The following is an 18,506-nucleotide window of genomic DNA, read 5'->3' as shown; positions in this document are numbered from 1 at the left end:
TTGATAAAGCAACGCGCGCCGTCTCGAGCAGCGTGTGAAACAAAGGAATTCAGCCGAGAGGGCGGGACCACATCTCACTCAAGGCCTGCCCACAGGGAAATGACGTCACCGACACGCATGAAAAAACTCACGCATGCGCATGAGGGTTCAAGCATGATTGGTGTAATCGCATGTCATTCAAATCCATATAGTTAAAAAAAAAATAAAAGGGTCGGTTTATTATCTAAGAGACCTCGTACTGTAGTTTGCTTGATGCTGCAGTTGTTCAGGAGACCATTGTTTTGAACCAATCAGCGTTAACTGTCCAAAACCTGAACTAATGTCTCTGAACTTGAGATGGACACAGTATGGTCAGAACATTTCTATTATTGTTCAAGAAAAGGAAACAATGTGAGGCGGGTGGGGTTAGAGGAAGACCTAAGTGTGAACAGTGGTGAGTGGTAATAAAAGGGGCTCACAGCTGCGACCTTGGCCTTGCCTTGCTTCTGTGCAGACAACAGCTGCAGGCCTTTATTCTCCCTCTTGAAATGTATTTCGCACACTATCACTTGATGTTCTATTGTTGAACCTTTGATCTTGAGATGTTTGATATCCCATCAACCCTTGAGTATGAGGGGAAAAATCAAACATGAAGCATCTCTCATAAATAAGACAAAAAAGAGTCACCACCAAGTGATGTAGAATTAGTTACTGGGCTGAAAATGTCGACACATATAAGCATTCATTGGTTTAACCTAAAATTTTTGAACTGTGTTTATTTGAAATATCACCAAAATAAAAGGTGATGACCATAAAACAAATGCAAAGTATTCATTGATGGAACATACAGTTATCAACCATATTTTACTTAATATTTGACAAGTGTCTCATATAGCCCCTTTGGGACAGAAGACGATTTATAGATCTGTACATAAGCTGTCCCTGGCTGTGCCCCACCTGCTGCCTCGCCCCCTTCTTTGTCATGTCCTTTGTGCTGGAGGACTCTGTTGTTCACAGGGTGACATCAACAAATAGCAACACTGGCTCTACCCAATTTGGAAAATGCTTTTAGTGAAATGTGTCCTGATGACATTTCTTTGCTATTCCTCCCCATATTTGGGAGAGTAACAACCTTTATTAATGGAGAGACAGCCTGGGGTCGGCCACTGGATCCAGTCGATCACTTGTAAAGGCTGACAGTCAAAGGTAAGACAGGTGACCACTGAAATGAGAGAACAGATGTTGTCCATGTGCACCTTGATTTATTTAAAGTGTGATTCAGCTACCGACAAACAATTTCTGCTGCTTTTTGACTTTTTTTATACAATTCTTTCATAAGTCAACGTTGTATTTTTTCCATTGCACAGACTTCTTTGATGTGTTTAATACAGATTAATGACCATTCTCTGATTTCTGCCTAATTTTGTACTTTTTGATTGCCTGTAGAGTACAACACCTAAGACAAAAAGTACAGGTGCTTCAGGGTGAAAGAACAACTACTTCACAACAAAGATTCAATCTACGGACTCCAGTTGAAAGGTTAGAAAATTCTATTCATCACAATTTTACAAACAGCACTTGAGCTGTTATTAATGTATGCTGTATTTATAATAATATAATTATTTCACATTAAGGACACCTGTCTTCTCTGTAATTGCATCTAGTGCATGTAATGTTAACATGTACTCACATAAATCATAACATACAAGTGCTTTACATAATATTATCTATGTTGCCAAAAAACTTAATTTAAATTTAAGTGTAAAAAGTTCTATGCACAGGCCTTAACAGACTACAATGTGTTCCGTGCATTTGAATGATTTTTGGTAGATCTGTGTACAAGCAGAATCACACACTGGAAAACACTGTCAATTCCATTCAGGCTGAAAAATGGGTGACGCCGCCATGGCGGAGTTCGGGGCAGCTGCTCCCTATCTGAGAAAGTCAGACAAGGAGCGTCTGGAGGCTCAAACTCGTCCCTTTGACATGAAGAAGGAGTGCTTTGTACCTGATCACGAGGTTGAGTATGTCAAGGCTTCCATCACAACTCGTGACGGTGACAAAGTCACTGCTGAAACTGAATTTGGGAAGGTGATTATGTCACATCATTTCAGTTCTAATACACGCAACTCCAAGTACAGATCTTTGCTTTAGCATGTATTATCTGTTTTTTGTTTGTTTGTTTTTCGTCAGATCGTTACTGTGAAAGAGTGTGACGTACACCCTCAGAACCCGCCTAAGTTTGATAAAATTGAAGACATGGCGATGTTCACCTTCCTCCATGAACCTGCTGTGTTGTTTAACCTCAAAGAGCGTTACGCAGCGTGGATGATCTACGTAAGCCAATTTCCTCAAAATTAACTTTCTTTTATTGATAAGAAAGGATTAGTTCTCTGATTGGGTGGCTCCCATCCAGGACCCAAGGCAGTTCTGTGGTGTTATGGATGCGGCAAAGCACGGCAGCCGACTTGTGTTTGCAGATAAACACTAATCACTACCCTTCCTTTGATGTGCAGACCTACTCCGGCCTCTTCTGTGTGACCGTTAACCCCTACAAGTGGCTGCCAGTCTATAACCAAGAAGTGGTTGTTGCCTACAGAGGAAAGAAGAGGAGTGAAGCTCCTCCTCACATCTTCTCCATCTCTGACAACGGCTACCAGTACATGTTAGCAGGTACACAGTCTGTTTTAGCTTTCATCTTCAGGCCTGTTGATACTGATTTCTGACTGATTTTGACTGTTTTCTTGCTGACAGACAGAGAAAACCAGTCAATCCTCATTACGTAAGTCACACAGTCACATTCATCTCTTCATTGCCGGAGGATCACTGGTCCTGAAATGAAAATTTTCTTTTATCCATTCAGTGGAGAATCCGGAGCTGGAAAGACTGTCAACACCAAACGTGTCATTCAATACTTTGCCAGCATCGCGGCTGTTCCAAGTGCCGGGAAGAAGGAAAGTGCTCCAGAAAAGAAGGTTTGAACTGTAACTGTGTCAATAGTAAAATACAAATAATTTGAATTTGAACTGTTAGATTTTTTTTATCTTACTGAACATGAACATTTGACTACATCAGGGCACCCTGGAGGATCAAATCATCCAGGCTAACCCTGCTCTAGAGGCCTTTGGTAATGCCAAAACCATCAGGAATGACAACTCATCCAGATTTGTGAGTATACTTGTAATTGCAGTAAGATAATTTAACAACCATTACTGAAGTGAATTAATTTTTGTTATATACTTAATGATGGACCAACTATTTTCCCTCACAGGGTAAATTCATCAGAATTCATTTTGATAATCGAGGGAAATTGGCTTCTGCTGATATTGAGACGTGTAAGTAAAAAGTCATTCCAATTGGGCAGCGCAGTCTCGTTTTAGGGTGGGCACTAAAGGGTTAAAATATGACGCATATGTCGCAATAATTCTACATCCGGGGACAACCCTCATATGTCCTCATCAGAAACATGGCACTTTCTTTGAGTTTTGGGCAAATTACACGGCAAACAAAGTGAAACTGCAAAGAAAAAGTGACGATGTGGTGGAAAGTGGACACGTGTTGCGGTTTGTTTATGACCTGGAGCTCAAAAATGTTGAGGTGGTTGTGCAGGTGAGAGAACACAGCTACTCTGTCAAAGTGTGTAGGCTAAAACTTATCGACACATCCTCTCCCATTTGCCTCGTCTTTCCTTCACCACTGGGAACTGAAAAAAAAAACTGCACTTTTCGCGACTGCTTCGGTGATTGCAGCCAAAAACAGTACACCATTTTTCCGTGATGCTGTGTTTGTGTTGCGCAATGGCTGTTGGGAAAGTGTAGTGACACGGACCCACAACAGGGGGCGCAAATGAACGGTCAATAGATGAGCCAAAAAGTAACAATTTAATGTTGTGAATGTGTACAACGAACATACAGACAATCACAGAATATCATAACAGTCAATACACAGAGGTGACGTGTGGGCAGGCTCGAGGATAGAAGACGTCTGTCCTGAGAAGAGCCGGAACCACACGATTTCCGCCGCCCCAGAACCTGGTGAATACTGGAGCCGCCAAGTCCCGAATTCCCAGGTGATCACCGTCCCCGACTGTCGGATCTGGTACTGCTGGCGAAGAACAAAGACAGTCAAGTGTGGGTGTGTGTACACCCAGTAACAACAACGGTGGGAATGCCACCTCCACCTCTCACTCAATACTTGCAGCGCGTCCTCAGAGGAAACACTCACAATAAACAGATTCTCAATATTTCCACAAAGGCTGAGGATATTACCTCCTATGAAGTATGATATCTCGGCAACGAGGTGGAGATGACGTCTGGTCTTTATGGAGTGAGATGATGTTGAGTAGATGGGTGACAGCTGTCAAGAGGTAATGAGCGACAGCTGTCACCCCCGGCTGTGTCCATGGCGGCAGCGCCCTCTCGTGCCTGAAGCCCGCACTTCAGGCAGGGCGCCCTCTGGTGGTGGGCCAGCAGTACCTCCTCTTCTGGCGGCCCACACAACAGGACCCCCCCCTCAACGGGCGCCTCCTGGCGCCCGACCAGGTTTGTCGGGGTGTCGGCGGTAGAAGTCGGCCAGGAGGGCCGGATCCAGGATGAAGCTCCTCTTCACCCAGGAGCGTTCTTCGGGTCCATACCCCTCCCAGTCCACCAAGTACTGGAACCCCTGACCCATCCGACGGACGTCCAGGAGCCGGCGCACCGTCCAAGCCGGCTCCCCGTCGATGATCCGAGCAGGAGGCGGCGCCGGTCCGGGAGCACAGAGGGGTGAGGTGTGGTGAGGTTTGATGCGGGACACGTGGAAAACCGGATGGATCCGCAGTGAAGCCGGGAGTTGGAGCTTCACTGCGGCAGGACTGAGGACTTTGAGGATCCTGAAGGGGCCAATGTACCTGTCCTGAAGTTTAGGGGAGTCCACCTGGAGGGGGATGTCCTTCGTGAAAAGCCACACCTCCTGCCCGGGCTGGTAAGAAGGGGCCGGGGATCGCCGGCGGTCTGCATGGGTCTTCGCCCTCGTCCGGGCCTTCAACAAGGCAGAACGGGCGGAGCGCCACACCTGACGGCACTTCCGCAGGTGGGCCTGGACCGAGGGCACACTGACCTTTCCCTCCACCACGGGAAACAACGGGGGCTGATACCCCAAACACACCTCAAATGGGGAGAGGCCGGTGGCAGAAGACACCTGGCTGTTATGCGCATACTCGATCCAGGCCAGATGGTTACTCCAGGTCGTCGGGTGCGCGGATGTGACGCAGCGGAGGGTCTGTTCCAAGTCCTGGTTGGCCCGCTCTGCCTGTCCGTTCGTCTGTGGATGGTACCCGGACGAGAGGCTCACGGTGGCCCCCAGTTCCCTGCAGAAGCTCCTCCAGACGTGTGAGGAGAACTGGGGACCACGATCAGAGACGATGTCGGAGGGTATCCCATGCAGACGGACGACGTGGTGGACCAGGAGGTCTGCTGTCTCCTGGGCTGTTGGGAGCTTCGGGAGGGCCACGAAGTGGGCCGCCTTGGAGAATCGGTCCACTATCGTGAAGATGGTGGTGTTGCCCTGGGATGGCGGGAGGCCCGTGACGAAATCCAGGCCGATGTGGGACCAGGGGCGATGAGGCACCGGCAGCGGCTGAAGGAGTCCTTGGGCCTTCTTATGTACTGCCTTGCCCCTGGCACAGGTGGTGCAGACCTGGATATATTCCCGGACGTCGGCCTCCGTAGACGCCCACCAGAAGCGCTGCCGGACAACTGCCATGGTCCTTCGCACCCCTGGATGACAGGAGAGCTTGGAACTGTGACAGAAGTCCAAGACTGCAGCTCTGGCCTCTGGTGGGACGTACTGACGGTCCTTCGGACCGGTTCCAGGGTCCGGGCTGTGTGCCAGGGCCTCCCGGACGGTCTTCTCCACGTCCCAGGTGAGGGTGGCCACGATAGTGGACTCCGGAATGATGGGCTCCGGTGGATCCGACAGCTCTGTTTTGACTTCGTCTTCGTGTACCCGGGACAAGGCATCCGATCTCTGGTTCTTGGTCCCGGGGCGATAGGTGATCCGGAAGTCGAAACGCCCGAAGAACAGTGACCAGCGGGCTTGCCTGGGGTTCAGCCGCTTGGCGGTCCTGATATACTCCAGGTTCTGATGGTCAGTGAAAACCGTGAATGGCACAGACGCTCCCTCCAACAGGTGTCTCCACTCCTCAAGAGCCTCTTTCACCGCAAGGAGTTCTCAATTGCCGACGTCATAGTTCCGTTCAGCCGGGGTCAACCTGCGGGAAAAGTAGGCACACGGGTGAAGAACCTTATCGGTGTCTCCGCTCTGGGACAGCACGGCTCCTATCCCTGAGTCAGAGGCGTCCACTTCAACCATGAACTGGCGGCTAGGATCGGGCTGCACCAAAACTGGCGCAGTAGAGAACCGTCGTTTCAACTCCTTGAACGCGGCTTCGCACCGATCCGACCAGGTGAAGGGGACTTTTGGAGAGGTCAGGGCAGTCAGGGGGCTAACTACCTGACTGTAGCCCTTAATGAACCTCCTATAGAAATTAGCAAAGCCGAGGAACTGTTGCAGCTTCCTACGGCTTGTTGGTTGGGGCCAATCTCTCACTGCCGCAACCTTGGCCGGATCAGGGGCGACAGAGTTGGAGGAGATTATAAACCCCAGGAAGGACAAAGACGCTCGGTGAAACTCGCACTTCTCGCCCTTCACAAACAGTCGGTTCTCTAACAACCGCTGCAGGACCTGACGTACATGCTGGACATGGGTCTCAGGATCCGGAGAAAAGATGAGAATATCGTCCAGATATACGAAGACGAATCGGTGCAGGAAGTCCCGCAAGACGTCGTTAACCAAGGCTTGGAACGTCGCTGGGGCGTTGGTGAGGCCGAACGGCATAACCAGGTACTCAAAGTGACCTAACGGGGTGTTAAATGCCGTCTTCCATTCGTCTACCTTCCGGATCCGAACCAGGTGATACGCATTCCTAAGATCCAGCTTAGTAAAGATTTTGGCTCCATGCAGGGGGGTGAACACGGAATCTAACAATGGCAACGGGTATCAGTTGCGAACCGTAATCTCATTCAGCCCCCTGTAATCAATACATGGACGAAGTCCGCCATCTTTCTTGCCCACAAAAAAGAAACCTGCCCCCATCGGGGAGGTGGAGTTCCGGATCAGCCCGGCAGCTAATGAGTCCCGGATGTAGGTCTCCATTGATTTGCGCTCAGGTCGTGAGAGGTTGTACAGCCTGCTGGACGGGAACTCAGCGCCTGGAACCAAATCAATGGCACAATCGTACGGACGGTGCGGGGGAAGGGTGAGTGCCAGATCCTTGCTGAAGACGTCAGCAAGATCGTGGTACTCAACCGGCACTGCCGTCAGATTAGGAGGGACTTTGACCTCCTCCTTAGCCTATGAACCGGGAGGAACCGAGGATCCTAAACACCCCCGATGGCAGGTTTCGCTCCACTGAACCACCACCCCAGACGGCCAATCAATCCGGGGATTGTGCTTCAACATCCATGGGATGCCCAAAATCACGCGGGAGGTAGAAGGAGTCACAAAAAACTCAATCTCCTCCCGATGGTTTCCAGACACTACCAGAGTTACTGGTTGTGTCTTGTGTGTGAGTAAAGGGAGGAGGGTGCCATCTAGTGCCCGCACCTGCAATGGCGAAGGAAGCGCTACCAGAGGGAGCCCTACCTCCCTTGCCCATCTGCTGTCTAGCAGATTCCCTTCTGACCCCGTGTCCACCAGTGCTCGGGCTTGAAGGGTTAAATCCCCGCTCAGGATTGTGACTGGGAGTCGTGTGGCAATTTGTGTGTGTCTCACTTGAATGGTTTGACCCCTCCTTAGCCCAGTCTCTAAGGGCGGTTGTTGTCGTTTTGGCCGTTTGGGGCAGTTTCTCTGTGTGTGCTCAGTTGAGCTGCAGAGAAAACACTCTCCACGGATCAGCCTCCCCATTTTGGCCCTGTGCGTTTCCCTAACAATGTCAGCAGGGGGAGCTGTTGCCCCACAAAGCGCTGCGGCTGTGGAGCGTGGGGAGGGCGGCGCCTTATCGAACCCGGAAGGGAGAGGGGCGGCGCGTATCCGGTCACGTCCTTCGCCTCGCTCCCGACGGCGTTCCTCCAACCGATTGTCTAACCGTATAACGAGATCGATAAGCCCATCTAAATCCTGCGGTTCCTCCTTAGCTACCAGTTGCTCCTTCAGAACCAACGACAGTCCGTTTATGAAGGCGGCGCGGAGCGCAACGTTATTCCAGCCGGACCTCGCAGCCGCGATGCGGAAGTTGACTGCATAAGCGGCTGCGCTCTCGCGTCCCTGTCTCATTGACAGCAGCACGGTTGAAGCGGTCTCTCCTCTGTTAGGGTGATCAAACACTGTTCTGAACTCCCCCACAAACCCAGTGTATGCTGATAACAACCGTGAGTTCTGTTCCCAGAGCGCCGTAGCCCAGGCGCGTGCTTTACCCCGAAGCAGAGCAATCACATAAGCTATTTTACTAGCGTCTGACGCGTACATGACGGGACGTTGTGCGAAGACGAGCGAACACTGCATAAGAAAGTCCGCACACGTTTCCACACAACCTCCGTACGGCTCAGGAGGGCTTATGTATGCTTCAGGGGATAGTGGGAGGGGTTGTTGAACCACCACTGGAACGTTCATATTCTGCACAAGGTCGGCTGGAGGACGAGCTGCAGCAGCGCCCTGAGCGCTCGCCGCCATCTGTGCGGAGAGAGCCTCCACCCTGCGGTTCAGGAGGATGTTTTGCTCAGTCATTTGATCCAACCGAGCCGTAAAGGCGGTGAGAATGTGCTGCAGCTCACCAATCACGTCTCCTGCAGACGCCTGCGCTCCCTGCTCTCCCATTGGTCGTTCAACAGCCGGGTGACGCCCCTCGGAGTCCATGACGCTGGCCGAGATATCCTGTTGGGAAAGTGTAGTGACACGGACCCACAACAGGGGGCGCAAATGAACGGTCAATAGATGAGCCAAAAAGTAATTTAATGTTGTGAATGTGCACAACGAACATACAGACAATCACAGAATATCATAACAGTCAATACACAGAGGTGACGTGTGGGCAGGCTCGAGGATAGAAGACGTCTGTCCTGAGAAGAGCCGGAACCACACGATTTCCGCCGCCCCAGAACCTGGTGAATACTGGAGCCGCCAAGTCCCGAATTCCCAGGTGATCACCGTCCCCGACTGTCGGATCTGGTACTGCTGGCGAAGAACAAAGACAGTCAAGTGTGGGTGTGTGTACACCCAGTAACAACAACGGTGGGAATGCCACCTCCACCTCTCACTCAATACTTGCAGCGCGTCCTCAGAGGAAAAAGAGTGCCGTATTGCACAGCCTCCACAAAAGGACCGGAACTCCTGCAAACACTCACAATAAACAGATTCTCAATATTTCCACAAAGGCTGAGGATATTACCTCCTATGAAGTATGATATCTCGGCAACGAGGTGGAGATGACGTCTGGTCTTTATGGAGTGAGATGATGTTGAGTAGATGGGTGACAGCTGTCAAGAGGTAATGAGCGACAGCTGTCACCCCCGGCTGTGTCCATGGCGGCAGCGCCCTCTCGTGCCTGAAGCCCGCACTTCAGGCAGGGCGCCCTCTGGTGGTGGGCCAGCAGTACCTCCTCTTCTGGCGGCCCACACAACAATGGCAGGCTGTCCGCAGAAGTGGTCAAATCTCGTGATATCACGCAGGGGTTCAAATGAGACTGCACTGCCCTATAGAAGACCGATCGTGGTCAACGTGTGCATGAATAACAAAAAATATATACATAATTTTATACGATGTCTGTTAGAAAAGTATTGGACATTTTTATTTTTTTCAAAAACCTGATGGATTTGAATCACATGTGCTTGCAAGAACCAACCTTGAACCTTCGTGCGCATGCAAGATTGTAAGCAGCCTTTGTGTGAGGATGGGTATAGTCGCTCGTTGTTTCTTCTTTGCAAGGAAAATGGCAGAACGACTGGAGCAGCGCGACTGCATCAAATTTTGCCATAAACTGGACGACAGCCAGGTGGAAACCATTCGGATTATTCAGACGGCTTTCGGTGACGATGCTATGGGCATCACACAGATTAAGGAGCAGTACAACCGGTTTAAAGATGCCTGCACAATGGTGGAGAGCGCGCCACGGTTCGGTCGGCCATCAACATGCTGAAATGACCGGATCATTTCCAAACTGAACGCTGTGGTGATATGGGACCGTTGTGTGACTATCCGAGAAATTGTGGAAGAGGTGGATATCAGCACTTTTTTGGCACATTCCACTATGACAGAAGATTTGGCCATGAAAAGAGTCGCAGCGAAATTCATCGGCACGAAGCTGATGGCGCAGCAAAAGCACCACCGTGTTGAAGCCTCACAGGACATGTTGTGACATGCCCAGCTCTTGCACCATTCGGAAGACTCAGACGGCTTTCGGTGGCTTTTCAGTCGTGTGACTATCCGAGAAATTGTGGACGAGCTGGACATGTCACAACATGTCCTGTGAGGCTTCAACACGGAGGCGCTTTTGCTGCACCATTAGCTTCGTGCCGATGAATTTCGCTGCAACTCTTTTCATGGCCAAATCTTCTGTCATAGTGGAATGTGCTGAAAAAGTACTGATCTCCACCTCTTCCACAATTTCTCAGATAGTCACGCGATGGTCCCACATTACCACAGCATTCACTTTGGAAATGATCCAGTCATTTCAGCGTGTTGATGCCGACCGGAGTGCGGCGCGCTCTCCACCATTGTGCGGCCGTCTTTAAACCAGTTGTACGCTCCTTAATCTGTGTGATGCCCATAGCATCGTCACCGAAAGCCGTCTGAATAATCCGAATGGTTTCCACCTGGCTGTTGCTCAGTTTCTGGCAAAATTTGATGCAGTCGCGCTGCTCCAGTCGTTCCGCCATTTCCTTGCAAAGAAAAAACGACGAGAGACTACACCCGTCCTCACACAAAGGCTGCTTACAAGCAAATGACGCAACCGACAGGCGTGAAAAAAATCACGCATGCACACGAAGGTTCAAGGTTGGCTCATGCAAGCACACGTGATTCAAATCCATCAGGTTTTTGAAAAAAATAAAAAGGTCCGATACTTTTCTAACAGAAAATTGAACTGTAGAAGTATTTTATACTGACTACAATGAATTATTTTGGATCACAATGACAACATCTAATAAACCTGTAACAGACCTTCTGGAAAAGTCTCGTGTGACCTACCAGCTGAAAGCTGAGAGGGACTATCACATTTTCTACCAGATCCTGTCTCAGGCAAAGCCTGAACTTCTGGGTAAGGAAAGAGTATACTTAATCATCTGTATATAATAATATACTTTCCGCAATGCTATTAATGGTTACACGTACTAAATATGTGTCCCTTTCAGAAATGTTGCTAATCACCAACAACCCCTATGACTACGCCTTCATCTCCCAAGGAGAGACAACTGTAGCATCCATCAATGATTCTGAAGAGTTGATGGCCACTGATGTGAGCTCAACCATCAAATCACAATCACCAAAACAGTTCATTAAAACATCAACTTTAAAAACAGAAAGAAAAACACATGTGCTGGTTTTCTTTAGGATGCGTTTGATGTGCTGGGATTCACTCAAGAAGAGAAGAACAGTATTTACAAGATGACTGGTGCCATCATGCACTTTGGAAACATGAGGTTTAAGCAGAAGCAGCGAGAGGAGCAGGCAGAGGCTGATGGCACAGAAGGTGAGAGACACTCTTAGTGCGACATTATTCATCAGCTCTTCTCTGACCAACAAAATAGTCAAAAAAAATTAAGTCACAAACAGACAGGCTGCCATGTGAGTTCTACTCTTTTGGTGGAGGGAACAACACCACTGAGGACACCTGAAGTCCTGACTCATTGTGCCTGTACATGAATGAATCAAGAGGGGTTCACTTCACTTATTCACAACCTAATGTTATGAATGCGGATTGTTAAAACAGACTGGTGCTTTGCTAAAGACACCTTGCTGCAGGCTTAGTGTGCCTTTGGATCCAAACAGCAAAAAAAAGGTCTAAAACTTCAGGAGTTAAACAAGAAATGGTCCATTACAAGAAAATATTTAAGTATTTTGGACTTTTTCCAAGCATCTGCTCAGTAGGACCACTGATCTGAATTTATTAAGCCCAGAGGGCGGGACTACTGTATTTATCCCAACAGGGTTGTAAATAAAATGACTACTGTTACCCACTTACCACACAATGTAGACATCCTCATCTTTGCAGTTATACAAAAAGCACAACCTGTTTATTTGATCCTATTCCAACAAAACTGTTTAAGAACCTGTGGTCCACTCTTGGGCCAACTGTGCTGGAAATTATTAATCTTTCTTTAACATCTGTTCCTAAATGTTTCAAATCTGCAGTGATTAAACCATTACTTAAGAAACCTAATCTTGACCCTAGTGTATTGAAAAACTATCGGCCGATATCAAATCTGTCATTTTGTTCTAAAATTCTGGAAAAAGTGGCATCGCAGCAGCTCATGGACTATCTTACTGAGAATAATCTCTTTAAGCCACTAGAGTCTGCTTTTAGAAAATATTATTCCACAGAGACAGCTCTCACTAAAGTGGTGAATGATCTTCTGCTTGCAATGGATTCAGACACCGCTACGGTTCTGGTGCTGTTAGATCTCAGTGCTGCATTTGATACCGTAGATCATCATATTCTACTTGATAGGCTGGAATATCATTTTGGGATTACTGGGAGTGCCCTTGCATGGTTGACGTCATACTTGACTGGTCGTTCTCACTGTGTTTTCTACAGTAACACTACCTCTAACCTTAGTGACATGAAATTTGGGTTCCACAGGGGTCCGTCTTAGGCCCCCTTCTTTTCTCTCTTTATATAGCACCCCTTGGGCACATATTGCGGCATTTTGGGATTACCTTTCACTGCTATTCTGATGATACTCAGTTATACATACCGATAACTGCTGGTAATCTCATTCACATAAAATCCTTAAAAGATTGCCTTGCATTAGTGAGAAGTTGGATGTCTAGAAACTTCCTACTTTTAAACTCTGATAAGACTGAAATGATGGTTCTTGGTCCAGTGAGATATCGGCATCAATTTGACCAGTTGACGCTTAGCCTCGGCTCGTGTGTCATACATCACACTAACAAAATGAGGAACCTTGGGGTAATTTTTGATCCTTCGTTGTCCTTTGACCTCCACATTAGAAATATTATGAGGACTGCTTTCTTCCATCTTTGAAATATAGCGAAGATTCATCCCATCCTGTCTATGGCTGATGCTGAGACCCCGATTCATGCATTTATCTCTTCTAGATTGGACTACTGCAATGTTCTATTTTCTGGTTTACGGCAGTGCAGCATTAGGGCTCTCCAATTGGTTCAAAATGCTGCAGCTGTGGAATGATCTCCCTGCGTCAATAAACCAGTCAGATTCTGTGGAGACTTTCAAGTCCAGACTTAGGACGTACTTATTTTCCCTTTCATATGGCTAGCATACTGGCATAGTATAGTTTTACGCTTTTTACTCTTTTAATTAATTTTATTAGGAAATGGAGCGTGCTGCGGCCTCAACTTTACCTAAATTCTGGGTCTTTTAATGAAGCTTAGGGCTAGTGGCTGGTGAACACCTTAATATTTCCTGTTTTTCTTGTTGCTTATTGCTGACAAATTATACTGTATTTCTTGTCTTTCTGATGCCTGATTCTGTTTTTTCTCTCTGTTTAAGGTGCAGCTCCATCCAGAGATGGGTGTGGTTTTTGTGCTGGAGACACTCCTGTCCTGTGCACCAACAGCATTTCGTGTATATTCTTTTTGTGAATTGTTCTGTAATTTATGTCCGTAGCACGGCCCAAGCAGAGGGTCACCCCTTTGAGTCTGGTCTGCTTGAGGTTTCTTCCTCAGAGGGAGTTTTTCCTTACCACTGCTGCTTTGTGGGTCAGTAAGGTTAGACCTTACTTGTGTGAAGTGCCTTGAAACAACTCTGTTCTGATTTGGTGCTATATTAATGAAAATAAATTGAAATTGAAATACATTTAGATCAGCTTTGTTGTATTTCTTTCTTTTTTAAACATATCATGAATTCGATACGGTTCATATTGCAATTTAATACAATTAAGCATTTTATTTTAAAACATTGTTTTCATTCACAATTGCAGGCAAACATTACTTGTTTTCATTGGTCATTAGGTTTTTTTTAAAAAAATGGAATGCAAAGTAGTCCTTGTCTTTTTTCTGATCTGATCCTATTCATTTCTTAAACACTGTGGTTTGATCCAAATCATGGTTTTTGTGATTTGTGACACTCCAAAATTCCAGTGACCATGCTGAAATACAGTTATAATCCAATGCCCATGTCCCATCACACCTGATTGGTTTAACATGGGTCCAAAAAAAAAAAAAAAAGGGGGGGGAAAAGGTGGAAACACTGAATGGCAAAAGTAAACAAAAGAACAATGTACAATTTTTAAAACACTTGCCTCTGCTGTAAAAGACTTTGTCTACTATACCCATTCCTACTAAGAAAAATATATGTAGGTCAAAGAAGAGGAAAAAGGCACTTTAAAAAGTACTCCAAACTTTGAAAATAGTTACTGTAACTACAAGAATGAAACTGCAAATCATCTCAGAGTTTCAGATTTAAAAAAATGTGAAGAGAAAGCAAGCATGTCATGTTGCTTGAGACACCTCATAAATAATCTAAATTTCACTTCTACAGATGCTGACAAGGTTGCATACCTGATGGGCCTGAACTCTGCTGACCTCATCAAAGGTCTCTGTCATCCAAGAGTCAAAGTAGGAAATGAGTGGGTCACCAAAGGTCAAAATGTCGCTCAGGTAGATGCCACAAAACATTTTGAAGGCTGGTTAACCAACTGCACATTCCCAGTTTAGTTTAAAGTGTTTTTGTAATTATTTTCTTTTCAAGGTGTACTACGCTGTTGGTGCACTATCAAAGGCCGTGTATGAGAAGATGTTCCTGTGGATGGTGATGAGAATCAACCAATCCCTGGACACCAAGCAACCTCGGCAGTACTTCATTGGTGTGCTGGACATCGCTGGATTTGAGATCTTTGATGTAAATTTATACAGAAAAATAAAGATGATAGTCCATGATAATTCACATTTTGTACTGAATTTCCAACCTGAGATTATTTCCATTGTCACTGCTTATTTTATTACAGTTCAACACCTTTGAGCAGCTGTGCATCAACTTCACCAATGAAAAATTGCAACAGTTTTTCAACCATCACATGTTTGTGCTGGAGCAGGAAGAATACAAGAAAGAGGGCATTGAATGGACTTTCATAGATTTTGGAATGGATTTGCAAGCCTGTATTGATCTCATTGAAAAGGTAAGCTGTAAAGGCTATTTACACTATTAAAAAACAGTTTTCTGTATTAATAAAAGTGATATCCATTTAAACATCTATTCATGAACTTCATTTGATCTTCCTCAGCCCATGGGCATCATGTCCATCCTTGAAGAGGAGTGCATGTTCCCCAAGGCCACTGATACCACCTTTAAAGCAAAGCTCTATGACAACCACCTGGGAAAATCGGCCAACTTCCAAAAACCCAGGATTGTCAAAGGAAAAGCAGAGGCTCATTTCTCCCTCATTCATTATGCTGGAACTGTTGATTATAATATCAATAACTGGCTGGTGAAGAACAAAGACCCCCTGAATGAGACTGTGGTTGGCCTTTTCCAAAAGTCCAACGTTAAACTGTTATCCATCCTTTTTGTTGGATATGCTGGAGCTGATTCAGGTGTGTTGTCTAAAAATAAAGTCACATTCTATGAGGATTAATCAAAAGTCATTAAACCTAATGCAACAACACTATAATAGTTCATAGAGTCTGCTACTTAGTTTTTATGGAGTGATTTCTTTGTAGCTCATGAATCTGGTGGCAAGGGCAAAGGTGGCGGCAGTAAGAAGAAAGGTTCATCCTTCCAAACTGTGTCTGCATTACACAGGGTAAAATATTTAGACTTTCAATGACATTCTGAAATAATGATTGTAGCTCGACAATAAAAAAGAAAAATACCATCTAAGAATGTAAATATAAAATTCATTCAGTTTTCCTTAACTTTCAGGAGAACCTGAACAAGCTGATGACCAACTTGAGGTCTACTCACCCTCACTTTGTGCGCTGCATCATCCCCAATGAGACCAAGACTCCTGGGGCCATGGAGAATCCTCTGGTGATGCACCAGCTACGCTGTAACGGTGTGCTGGAAGGTATCAGGATCTGCAGAAAAGGCTTCCCCAACAGGATCCTCTATGGAGATTTCAAACAGAGGTTTTCCATAAACTTGCTCTGAACTAAAACTGCATAGAAACCTTTGCATTATATATTGTAACCTTTCTATTATATATTTGTATTACACCTTACACCTTTGTATTTTTTGGGGGGTTTTATTACCTCCGCCAAGGAGGTTATGTTTTCGGTCGCGTTTGTATGTCTGTCTGTTTGTCTGTCAGCAGGATAACTCAAAACGTTTTGAACGGATTTTGATGAAATTTTGTGGAGTGGTTGGAAATGACAAGAGAAACAAGTGATTACATTTTAGTGGTGATCCGGATCACGATCCGGATCCAGGAATTTTTTAAAGGATTCTTCACCATTGCGGAATGGGGGAATTTTGACATTCTAGTTTCTAACTCCACAAAAACAAGGCAGAAAGCTTGAAAAAAATTAGGGTGTAACATAGTCAAATGTTCTATCAAACAACAAAGTTTGGTGATGATCGGATCCGGATTCCGGATCTGGTGATCCAGAATATGCAAAAATATAGGGAAAATAGAATATGTGTCAGTGTGAGGTGACAAATGAAGCTAGAGATGCACAACTAACACCAAATTGTAGCTGAATCTGTACTGATTCAGTAAGGTGTCATCAGATTTGATGTAGCTTCAAATGTTATGGAGCTAGATCCAGAAGAAAACTGCCATTACCGAAAAATCGTTTTTATACAATAACTTTTGAACTAATAAAGTCATAAAAGTGATTCCAAGTTCTAGTGGTATGTTTTCATGGTCAAGGATGTCAAATATACAGAAAAGTGTATGTATCATAGTTTTGGTTGTAACACTGAATTGTTGAATAGATCACTGTGCCAAGGAGGGAATCTCTTTAGGGTCAGTGACCCTATGGCCTTGGCGGAGGTTTGCACTCTCTGAGTGCTTCTAGTTTGTATTACATCAATCTTTGTATTTTTTGTTGTTTTTATTTTTATTACATTAACCTTTGTAATTACATCTTTGTATTTTTTTGTTTTTATTTGTATTACATTAACCTTTGTGTTTACACCTTTGTATTTTTTTGTTTTTATTTGTATTACATTAACCTTTGTGTTTACACCTTTGTATTTTTTTGTTTTTATTTGTATTACATCAATCTTTGTATTTACATCTGGGTTTTTTGGGGGGTTTTATTTGTATTACATTAACCGTTGTAATTACATCTTTGTATTTTTTTGTTTTTATTTGTATTACATTAACCTTTGTGTTTACACCTTTGTATTTTTTTGTTTTTATTTGTATTACATTAACCTTTGTGTTTACACCTTTGTATTTTTTTGTTTTTATTTGTATTACATTAACCTTTGTATTTACATCTTTGTATTTTTTTTGGTTTTTATTTGTATTACATTAACCTTTGTGTTTACACCTTTGTATTTTTTTGTTTTTATTTGTATTACATTAACCTTTGTGTTTACACCTTTGTATTTTTTTGTTTTTATTTGTATTACATTAACCTTTGTATTTACACCTTTGTAGTTTTTTGTTTTTATTTATATTACATTAACTTTTGTATTAAATCTTTGCATTATATATTGTCTTACAGGAATGTAGCCAAATTTCCACAATATACAAACAACTTTATCTTTTCACTCGTGACACAGATATCGGATTTTGAATCCTAATGCCATTCCAGAGGGACAGTTCATTGACAACAAAAAAGCTGCAGAGAAGTTGTTAGGCTCTCTGGACATTGACCACAGCCAGTACAAACTGGGACACACAAAGGTCAGTGTTTGCAAACTTGATTAAAAAAGTAAGCGTACTGGATAGTACTGTTATAATAAAATATGCCCTTCAAAAACAGGTGTTCTTCAAAGCAGGACTACTGGGTCAGCTCGAAGAAATGCGTGATGACCGATTAGCACTAATCATCACTTCCATTCAAGCACGCTCACGGGGCCTTCTGGCAAGAATTGAATTCCAGAAGATTGTTGAAAGAAGGTGAATTTTCACTCTTTTGATAAATACTGTGACTTAAAAGTTTTGACACAAAGGAGAAATAATGACTCATTCTAGTCAAAAATGTATCTGCTTTCAATATAAAAACCAAAAATACTTTCTTCTACTAGAAAATAATTCAAAGCTGAGAACCCATTTCAGACATGGTGCTGAATACTGTGATTTTTCCACTGATCACAAAGCTTGCAAAGGGACGGTTCTCTTTATTTTCCCTGTTAAACCAGAATTGTTAAATTATATGTTAATGTTTCATTGCAATGTCCA

General features: G+C 44.9%; 1 protein-coding gene across 1 annotated transcript in view; it reads left to right on the top strand.

Annotated features, from left to right (window-relative positions):
* Positions 1–1,043: 1,043 nt before the first annotated feature.
* Positions 1,044–18,506, top strand: part of LOC117521774 (myosin-7-like) — a 42,679-nt gene continuing 25,216 nt past the window's right edge. Inside the window, exons 1-20 of the mRNA XM_034183115.1 lie at positions 1,044–1,185; positions 1,426–1,518; positions 1,862–2,070; positions 2,173–2,316; positions 2,496–2,652; positions 2,734–2,761; positions 2,843–2,954; positions 3,055–3,147; positions 3,251–3,314; positions 11,171–11,269; positions 11,364–11,467; positions 11,563–11,701; positions 14,693–14,811; positions 14,903–15,052; positions 15,159–15,329; positions 15,435–15,744; positions 15,871–15,953; positions 16,073–16,278; positions 17,885–18,008; positions 18,088–18,224. Of these exons, the coding sequence (XP_034039006.1) occupies positions 1,870–2,070; positions 2,173–2,316; positions 2,496–2,652; positions 2,734–2,761; positions 2,843–2,954; positions 3,055–3,147; positions 3,251–3,314; positions 11,171–11,269; positions 11,364–11,467; positions 11,563–11,701; positions 14,693–14,811; positions 14,903–15,052; positions 15,159–15,329; positions 15,435–15,744; positions 15,871–15,953; positions 16,073–16,278; positions 17,885–18,008; positions 18,088–18,224 (2,441 nt within the window). The 5' untranslated portion in view covers positions 1,044–1,185; positions 1,426–1,518; positions 1,862–1,869. The remainder of the gene's footprint in view (positions 1,186–1,425; positions 1,519–1,861; positions 2,071–2,172; positions 2,317–2,495; positions 2,653–2,733; positions 2,762–2,842; positions 2,955–3,054; positions 3,148–3,250; positions 3,315–11,170; positions 11,270–11,363; positions 11,468–11,562; positions 11,702–14,692; positions 14,812–14,902; positions 15,053–15,158; positions 15,330–15,434; positions 15,745–15,870; positions 15,954–16,072; positions 16,279–17,884; positions 18,009–18,087; positions 18,225–18,506) is intronic.

Source organism: Thalassophryne amazonica, chromosome 12 (assembly GCF_902500255.1).
Source record: "Thalassophryne amazonica chromosome 12, fThaAma1.1, whole genome shotgun sequence".
NCBI classification, from domain to species: Eukaryota; Metazoa; Chordata; class Actinopteri; order Batrachoidiformes; family Batrachoididae; genus Thalassophryne; species Thalassophryne amazonica.
The sequence above is the reverse complement of the archived record's forward strand: the minus strand, read 5'-3'. Positions and strand labels throughout refer to the sequence as shown.